The sequence below is a fragment of the Brachycentrus maculatus genome, unplaced genomic scaffold, assembly GCF_059751285.1.
Source record: "Brachycentrus maculatus isolate JH-2025_06_01 unplaced genomic scaffold, ASM5975128v1 h1tg000419l, whole genome shotgun sequence".
Classification (NCBI taxonomy): Eukaryota; Metazoa; Arthropoda; class Insecta; order Trichoptera; family Brachycentridae; genus Brachycentrus; species Brachycentrus maculatus.
Genome location: NW_028281167.1, coordinates 984,297 through 995,000, shown reverse-complemented (window position 1 = coordinate 995,000; position 10,704 = coordinate 984,297). Strand labels below are relative to the sequence as shown.

Genomic DNA, 10,704 nt, shown 5'->3' with positions numbered 1-10,704 from the left:
GCTATCCCTTTAAAAACAGGCCACAATGCCTACACCAAGAAGAAGTAGAAGAAAAAGTAATAAATAAAACATATATATGAACCAATTTCGAAACATTGCTCTTGAATCATTAGAACTTCAATAGAGATATCTATTGGTGAAATAAAAAGAAGCGTTTTATTGAGCAGAAACTCTTTTAATAGGATGTGAGGTCCGAATTCAGGATTATAATCACACACATGAGAAACGCCAGAAATTTTCGTTTTCACATTTATTATTTAAGCTTATAATTTGACCAAATAATTTATTTACTACAACATTTTGAGTGTGTCCAAATACTTGTTCACAAAATCTGGATTATCTCCATTATATCAGATTATCCAGATTTTGTGAACAAGTATTTGGACACACTCAAAATGTTGCAATATTATATTATACTTGTATACTAAGGAACTACACTAGGATGGCTTGACTCTGGCCAATGTCTGTACACGATAGATTCTTCAGTTCTTTGGACACGTTGCGCGTGGCCAAATACTTGTTCATAAAATCTGGATTATCTCCAATTACAGGAGTTATTTTCATATTATTTTTTGACATCTCATTCTTCATCTTTGATGATAATATGATAAATAAAACAAATTTTCGCCGAGAAATATGTGTATTTATCTAGAATGTAAAAAAATAAACGAGGCAGATATATTTTTTACGCATTGACTACCTGTGGAAAACATAGATACACAGTTCGCCCTTCATTCGGCAACCCATTCGCCTTCTGAATAACAGCTTTAGTGCTATTCTTCAAGCAATGCTCGCAAACCGCCTCTGTATCTCCTGGTTTCAGTTGCTTTCCACATCCTGGGCAGGTTTTTTCAGCTCCATGTTTACCATCCTTAGTTTGAGGGGTTTTCTCTCCAGGCTTATCATCACATCTGACCTTGAAGTGATCCGGGTCTCGTTTAAGGCTGGCGTTTGGAGCGTCGCGGACTCTCTGCAAAGCCAGAAGTCCCGGTGAGCAGGTGGGACCTCCTGGAGTGAGGCAGGCTGCTCCTCCTTGGCACTGGCTCCTGGGACAGTCGTCTTGAAGGCCGTTTCTCCTGATGCAGTCGCATCCTGTGTATAGTACGCCGGCTCGTAGTTCCCTGCTTTTTACTCCTTTGAGTTTCCTCTTTGCTTCTTCACCGTCCAAACCTCCTGGAGCCTACGAAAAGGACAGTTTTGCACTAAACAATCGTTTTAACGAAATTTATATTATTTATTATATCAGGCACTGAATTATGTATGCATGTGGGTTTGCTCTTATCATCTCAACTTGATATGAAACATTCGTGCCTCTTTATATATTCTTCTTCTTCTTTTTAATGGCTTTTCACCCTTCTTGAGTGTTCTAGCTAGTGTCGATGCCTCTTTATATGAAAGAAGATGGAAGTCTGAGCCATAATCGGGAGAATCTTGAACGTTACACAAGTGTATAAAGTGGATCTTTGGTTTGTTGGAAGATATTGCTTTTTAGCAATAAGCCCGCCTATGTACTTATTTCTTTCTATACATGAAATTTAAATAAATAAATAGTGATCACTCAAGCTTCCATTAGACTCTGATCTTTTTCTTATATAGACGTACGATAGATGTTTTCAAATCAAATTGAGACAATAATAATATAAATTTCGATATTATTATTTACCCATATGCATGAGATGTCAATTTAAAGGTGTCTCAACTTGAAATTTATATATTCTTCATCATATATCGCTCACTCCTTTCAACAACGTCATATATCAAAAAAAATGATTTTTCAGGAGATCGTTTTTCAAGTTTAAGAATATAATATGTATAATGTATTGAAAATAAATAACAAGCCACTTATTGAACTTTTTACTGTGCAACAGATCTTTTCAGGCAAAACCTGAATGTTTTTTCTCCATTAGAAAAATATTTAATATATTTAAAAAAAAATACTTAAACAATACCTTTTCAAGATGCAAAAATAACACTTTCTGCTCTGTAGCGGGTAAATATTAAGTTAAAAATATGCCGCTTTTGCTGGAATATAGTACATTTTTGGGGATTTTTGATTTAGGACGTTGTTGAAAGGAGTGAGCGATATGTTGAGATGTCAATATAAATTACAAATTAGTATACAAACCTGGATTTGTGAACAGAGATTTGGACATTAATTTAATATTTTAAGAATTTACCTGAGAATCATCTTGTTTATGACAGGGAGTTTCTCCTTCGGCGCAAGGTCGGCAGCTGAAAACACAATACATTTTCAGGAAAACACAATACATTTTCAGGAGCTTACAAGATACTGAATTTTATTTCGTTAGGCAATAAATTTCAGTTACGATTAATTTAATTGCTTTTTTGATCTTCACATAATATCGAACTTCAATTAAACAATGATGGAGATATTTCTAGTGATACATTTAGGGAAATATAAATCTGAAAATGCTGACTTTAAAGGTCAACAATATAAGAGATATTTATTAACGTTTCTGTTTATATAAGCATTTAAGATTTACTAATTTATTGGAATATAAATTTTGATTGGAAATATTTCTAGTAAATCCTGTAAAAAATAAAAAAAACACTGAAAATGCCGAGTTAAAAGGTCAACATTATCAGAGACATTTATAAACGTTATTTTTTTTATATTTACATTTAAGAGTTACTAATTTATTATAATATAATAATAGAATAAAAATGTCTCTGGTGATCTCTTTAAGAATGAAAAAGATCTGAGAATTCTGGGTTTAAAGGTTAACAATTTTAGTGATATAAATTATCGTTTTTATTTATTTAAACATTTTTTGAGAAGACCTGCAGACGTTGGTGACAAGAGTGTGTGATGTGTGAAAGGAAAGTGATTTACTGATGAATTTCAGCGAATCTAAAATTATAGTCTTTGAAAGAGATTTATGTAGATCGCAAGAGATAGAAAGAGATTTTGGAACAGGCAGATGATTTCGTATATATTCTAGGGGTAGAAAGAGTCATAATGATAGAGAACGGAGAGGCAATGCTTAGAACAACTAGAATGGTGCACTGAAATCAGTTATATCAAATAGAAGCCTATCAGTGAACGCTTAACTGGCAGTACACAAAGGAGTCCTAGCACCTGCACTTGTTTAATGAGTGCAGCACGGGGTTGACAAAAAGAGATGAAATTAGACTGAATGCAGTGGAAATGTAATCTCTCAAGGGAATATGAGGCAAAACGATGTATGATGTTCGATCAGTATAAATTTACAACTTACCCAGGCATTTTGAATTTTTTTTTATTTTAAAATAAATATTTGTAATTGCACTTTAAATTTAAATCTTCATTTACCAAAATTATTTAAAAATTAAAATTTTACTACGAATTTATCACTCCCGACATTTTCCACATCTTTACTCAGCTGTGTTAATTATATTATTTATATTTCGAAATCATTTGTTTTATTTTCTTCGTTGTATAAATAATTCTCACCTTCTAATATTTAAATATTAATAAAACCAAAGTAATCACTTATTTAAAAATGTAATCAAGATATTATTTTTTTATTTAAGTAAATAAAATAAAAATTCTCCCAACAATTTGAGTGTGTCTAAAGCCTCCCAAGCATTTGAATCCACGCTAAATGTGAATAAAATAAGTGGTAAATTTTATAATAAAAAAAAATGTTATGTGTCTCCTAGTATGTAAAATAATACGGGAAGAATTTTGCGAAAATTTGAAAGAAGGGTATCTGATAAAAAAAAAACCTTACTAAACTCAACCATAGATGCTGCTGAGAATTCACACATGAGAAAACGTGTCAATAATAAAATATATGAGACTTCCGAAATTTGAGTGAGGTTGTAATTCACGGTAGAATGGTACACGTGTATTAAACGATCACGTAAACAAGACTTTGACAGGTCGTAAGCCCTGTAAATATTCAAACTTCGAAATGATTCTTTATCTGTCACGAGATGTCAATATGTAATAATTTTTATCCAAACATTGATAATTTTATAATCGAACTCATTATAAAATTGGAATGATATACCATCTATTATGTTTCATGATGATATATTTTATATTATCCAGCCTTATTTCTTGTTTTTTTTATTCCTCTATTTACATACACTTTTTTATGTTTTTTTAGTGTTTTCAACCCCCTTTTTATTAGCAAATAACATGCAGATACACATATCGCTCACTACTTTCAACAACGTCATAAATAAAAAACCATCAATTTTCACTTGTGCATGTTTTAGGAATGCCCAGAAAATGTTCTTTATTCCAGCAAAAGCGGCATATTTTTAACTTTATATTTACCCACTACAGGGCAAAAGTGTTGTTTTTATAATTTTGAATAAAAGTTATTGTTTAATAATTTTTTGAAATATACTAAATATTTTTCAAATCGAGATAAAACCTTCAGGTTTTACCTAAAAAGATCTGTTGCTGTTGATATTTTTAATACATTTTACTATGTTTTTGAGCTTTAAAAACGATCTCCTGAAAAATGTTTTTTATATATGACGTTGTTGAAAGGAGTGATCGATATGTAAAAATTTGTATGCAATGTTGCGTCAAAATTTCAATTCAATTGATTAGAAACTTTAGAATTTAAAAAAATACTCATAGTTGTAAATGTATTTAATATTTATTTATTTATTTCATAGATACATACATTTTTTTACTATATGTATTACGGCTCTTTAGGCATGGCCTGTGTTGAGCCGAAATACTTACATGTCAATCAAATTTTTCATTTTTAATACTATTTTTTTTAATTATTTCATTATATACATTTCATACAATAGATACAATAGCAATTTACAGTGTAAAGGTTTTACAATAAAATAATTACATATGGACTTTAATTAATTCACTTTCTACCTTATCCCTTCTAACGAGAAGCAACCATCAACGGACACTGTTCTTAAAGACATGATCACTACTGGAATTCTTAATGGTTACGTAACTATTCGGTTAAATTTCCAGATGAATAAAATCACAAACTAACATTATTTATTTGAATTTAAAGTTTCCAATGAGTAAAAATTGATTTGAGCAAAGTTTTAATTACTTCCATACTCTGAGCAGAAACCCTAGTCAACCGTAAACCATAACTACGCGTCATCTGTTAAACTTTAATCAGTCCTGTAATGGTTCAAAACTTGGGATTAAGCTCAAATTAAGTTTTTATTTTAAAATCTGGCAATTATTTTGAATAACTTAATTCTTAGTTATAAATTCAACCCCCTTGATCCTTTGATCTTCCGCACGGGTGGATATACCTAAAATTACATTGTTTTGCTCGATATCAAATTGCGTGTTTATATCAAAATTTGCGAACACAAAATGTTATAGTGATTTGTGGATGAAACCACTTAATTTGGATAAAACAAATGTATAATCAGGACCTACCCCCATAAACAACAGTATGTTTTGTGTAACTATAAAATATTCCTTAAGGTGTTAACGTTAGTTCACTACGTTTTGAGGTATGTATTGTAGTTTGAAACAATTTTACAAACGCACACACACAAACACACATACACACACTTGTGTGTAAAATTGTTTCTCACAATATATCTCAATATACCTGATAAAATAAATTTAAGTCATGTATTACAATAATATGACATATAAGTTATGGTGAAGGTTTTAGGCATGATTTGATATAATTCTATGTAAGAAATGGATTTTTTATGTAATTTTAAATAATATATGTATGGCTAACTCTAGAAATGTCATTTCCTAAACTTAAATTCATTAGATCGGAAAATTGTATAAAATCATGGTTTTTAACTCCTGCCTTGTTGTGTATATAACATTTTGGTAACGACGAAATCCGGTTGCTGGTCAAATAAAATTCATGTTAAAAAATACATAGTTGTTATTTTATTATGTAAACATTTTTCAATTTTTTTTTAAATGATTGCCAATCACTTAATATAAAAATAATCACTCATCTGATAAAAATAAAGGTCTAAATATATTACACACATGCAATAGAGGACTCAAATAAGATTACTTAGAAATATTATAGCTATAATAAAAAAGAGGTTAGTAGAAAGTTGTCATACTCTGTTTACTCTCCACCAATAACCTAGTCATGTTATGGGTCGGGGGTGAACGGTGCATGACAATTTTTTTCTTCATATATAATGAATATGTATATGTATGTATATGTGTATATGTATGCATACATATATATATGTATGTGTGTGTGTATGTATGCGCATGTATATGTACGTATGTATATTTATAAATATATTTTCGAATAAAAATTCTTTTACCACCCTTATTAATTCCTCTCCTTTCTTTCTCCATCCTGTTAAATCTATTATTTTATATCATACCCTTTTTTTTAATCTCCGAATAATTTTTAACATTTTTTTAGCATGTGGAATTGTTTAATTCTTTTTTTTAACGTAACTATTTTTTGTTAATATAATGTAATGTTTATTATTGTTAATGTAACTATTGTTTATCATATCATTTTTTATATTTAAGCTGTACAATTCCCGAATAAATAAAAAAAAATAAAAAAAAAATTTAAATTAAAAAAGCAATTAATGATTATTTACAACTAATAAATACACATGTATATGATTTTGCTAAGGGTGCGTTATTAAATATGTTTCCAATCACTCATCATCCCTGATCCCTTTTGACTGTGACTGCCAATCAACACAAACAAATTAAGCCACTCAAGATCTACCTAAGCTTCTTTTCCTAACCGTCAAAATTTTTTGAATATTGTTAAGTAGAGAGCGTTAGTATAAATCAGTCTTGATAAAGAAGCAGTTACCTTCGAAACCGGTAGACGTTATAATAAAATATTTATAATGATTTTAGAACAAAGTTACATTTTAATTATAAAAAAATATTACTTGTTGGACTCATAAATCATTGATTGATTTAACCATTTATATATAAATTAAAATGGAGTTCTACAAATTAAAAGCCAAATCTATAAACAAAATTTCATTCAGTTTAAATTCTTCATTTTCTAAAGGAAAATATTTTGCGAGAAAGTTCTTTAAAAAATAAATATCGAATCTGTTGTGTGCTGAATTTGGTTTTCACATTTCCAATTCCACGAATACTACAATTTTGATGTAAGAGTACCAAATATACATTTAAGAATAGAATGGCAACCTATCCTACCATATTTTATAGGATGTTCTCAAAAGAAAACTATATTAGCTCAAAGCGATGTATCTAGTAGACGTACTGTTGTTAGTGTCGGGACTTTGAGTCAAAAATATTTGGTTCGACCCTCGCTTGGTCACAATTTGATTACTATCTGGAAACATACAGGTATTTTGCTCCAAATTGGACGTTTTACAAAACAAATTTGACGTTATATTGTATTTTGTAAAAAAGTTATAAAATTTTAAAATGTATTTATATTAGTACTTCATATACCGTCAGTGTGTATTCTTCCCTGCATCTTTAATTCTTAAGACTAGCCATTGCGTTAGTCGTCAGGTATGCGCAGCGCGCTGTCGTAGTATGTGCTCGCGAAGTGTACTTAGGTTATCAGAAAAGATTTTCAATACTTCTTTGAATCATGATCACTACAAAGTTTTTTTTATAAAATACGATATAACGTCCAATTTGTGTTGTACATAATTTTTATGAGATTTTTATGTTCCAACAAATAATACATTAATGTTATATTCATTGCTAAATGCAGTTGAAATACGATCTCTCAGAAAAATGTGCGACAAACCGAAGTATGATATATATTAGGATTGTGATAAAGGTAATAAATATATATATATATATATATATATATATATATATATATATATATATATATATATATATATATATATATATATATATATATATATATATATATATATATATATATATATATATATATATATATATATATATATATATATATATATATATATATATATATATATATATATATATATATATATATATATATATATATATATATATATATATATATATATATTTATATATATATATATATATATATATATATATATATATTTATATATATATATATATATATATATATATATATATATATACATATACATATATATATATATATATATATATATATTTATATATATATATATATATATATATATATATATATATATATATATATATATATATATATATATATATATATATATATATATATATATATATATATATATATATATATATATATATATATATATATATATATATATATATATATATATATATATATATATATATATATATATATATATATATATATATATATATATATATATATATATATATATATATATATATATATATATATATATATATATACATATACATATATATATATATATATATATATATATATATATATATATATATATATATATATATATATATATATGTATATATATATATATATATATATATATATATATATATATATACATATATATATATATATGCCAATCATGGGTAGAATTGGTAAATGTAACACATGTGTAAAGTGATCATTTAAACCAGCCTATGATGGTCGTAAGCCCCGTAAATGACTTTTATGTTCTTCTTCATATATGTTGAGATATCAAAAAGAATGTACCGTATTATTGCTTTTTCGTCAAAACACAATTTCCACGATACGTTTCCCCAAAGATATCCGTGAAAATTATGTAAGTTTTTCTTATTCATTTCCCGGACGCCGATCGTAAGTATTGTTACTTGTTAATACCTTAATAAAATACTCTACCCTACTGTTAGAATACTTCGGGGAATGTTTTATTATTCAGAGTCTCTGCTTACCCCTTACCCGATAAGGATTGTAGGTCTGTTGGGCTGATATCGACACTAGGCTTGAAAACAGTAGCGCCTGAAATAATGTAAACAGTCTGAACCCTTTCAGGTCTGAAAATCAATATATTTAATTAAGATCGGTGAAAAGCACGGTACCAAGTTCACGTATAAATGCTTATTAATTCTTCTTCTTCCAAGTCTTATTTGCATATAATGATGCATAGGACACTGCATCTTACAGAAACAGTGTAATATTGATCGGTAAATACATGAAGTAAAGGTGGTCTCCTTCTGCAATTTATGATAATATTTAATAACTGTTTGTGTGAAAAATCACTAGTATTTATTTTAACCCCCTCTGGAACCTGGGATCTCAAGTATGGTAGCCTAGTAGCAAAAACATGCGTTCAGAGCCGAAGTCAAACATGCACTAGACCTCGGCTCTTAACGCATGTTTGTGTGCTACCCGTAGTGCATGTTGGTCTTCGGGTCAACCAAAAATCGCATGTGTTAAACATTTTGTCTAGTTTTAAGTATGTAAATAGTGCTATGGTAGTAAAGGGTAGTATTGTTTGCATGCTGTGGTAGTGATTGTCCTAACGAAGAGACGGGTACGTCTTAAAACCGGTAGACATAAAAATCTCGGTGAGTGGTTATATACTAATATTACTAACATTTTTGTAAAAAAAAGAAGCAAAAATGCTTAAATTTGAACAATGTAAATGCTTTAAATATTAATAATATTGAGAATATTTTATTTGTAAACATTAATTAACCGACCCGATTATTTTTATCGAAATATTAATCTTGTACTTTTCTCTTTAAAAGAGACAGGATTTCTTTTCAGCTTGATCGCATTTTAAGATTTTCAGGAATAAAATAAACATATCAGTGATAGAACTGAATTTATTTATACGAACGCAAGGCTGAAATGGGTTAAGAGAGGCGGCGGTTCGGATTAATGTTTTCAGACCCCTACGGCTATAAGCTAAGGAAAGGTTCAGGTACTTATATAAAATATATCCAGGGAGGTATGAGCCTGGATTAAAAAAAATAGAGCCTTCCTCATAATTTCGTTTTTATTTTGAGACAATTTATTCATTAAAATATTATAAAATAAGACCAGTTTAATATCTCTACGGTGCTTAGTCAAAACATTTTTTTCATATAAAAAATTACCTTGACAAAAAAAGACTTTTATTTCTTCGACAAAATAAACAGGGTGCTAAAATAAAACAGGGTAAGGGTATTTTGATAATGTGATGTTTCTTTTGAACTTTAAGGGACTATGTATAACATGTTAATAAATGTGTAAATATTTTTTCAAATTTAAATAACAAAAGAAAAATACATTTTGTACATTTTGTCATCTCAACATTGATGAAGACAAATTAGGAAGATCCTAACCGAATCATTTTCATTCTGGGAGATGCCTGAAAGCATGATTTTCTATTTACGTGCAGCTTTTGATTTGACCAGGTATTTTACTAATAACACGTTAAGTGTGTTGTTTACAATTCTGGGTTTCTCCACTTTGAAGCTATTTAAACATTCTGACAACTCAATATAGATAAAGAAGAATATGATAGTGATGAATATAATGTAATATTTACATGGTATGACCTGACATAGCCTGGTTAAGTTATCACTTAACACACGTATAACATTCACCATTCCATCCATGATTGACAACCACACGACTCAAATTTTTGGAACTGAACATATATCATATATCTCATGACGTTTATGTTTTACTTTCACTTAGTCTTTATATTTTGTGGGACATTTTATAACTTTATAAATAATAATAATAATAAAACCCTTATCCGCACCCCAATGGTGCATAGGGCACTGCGTCATATAAACGCAGTGTTATCTTGATCGTTTACACATGAAGGAAAGGTGATCAGCCCTCCGCTTTAGGT

At 28.6% G+C, this 10,704-nt stretch overlaps 1 protein-coding gene across 1 annotated transcript; it reads right to left on the bottom strand.

Annotated features, from left to right (window-relative positions):
- Positions 1-621: 621 nt before the first annotated feature.
- Positions 622-3,400, bottom strand: LOC148302762 (uncharacterized). The gene is made up of 3 exons (XM_088271067.1): positions 3,240-3,400; positions 2,178-2,232; positions 622-1,180 (listed from the first exon to the last, which is right to left on the bottom strand). Exons 1-3 carry the CDS (start codon positions 3,245-3,247, stop codon positions 686-688), a joined length of 558 nt encoding a protein of 185 aa, XP_088127193.1. The 5' UTR covers positions 3,248-3,400; the 3' UTR covers positions 622-685.
- Positions 3,401-10,704: the final 7,304 nt, after the last annotated feature.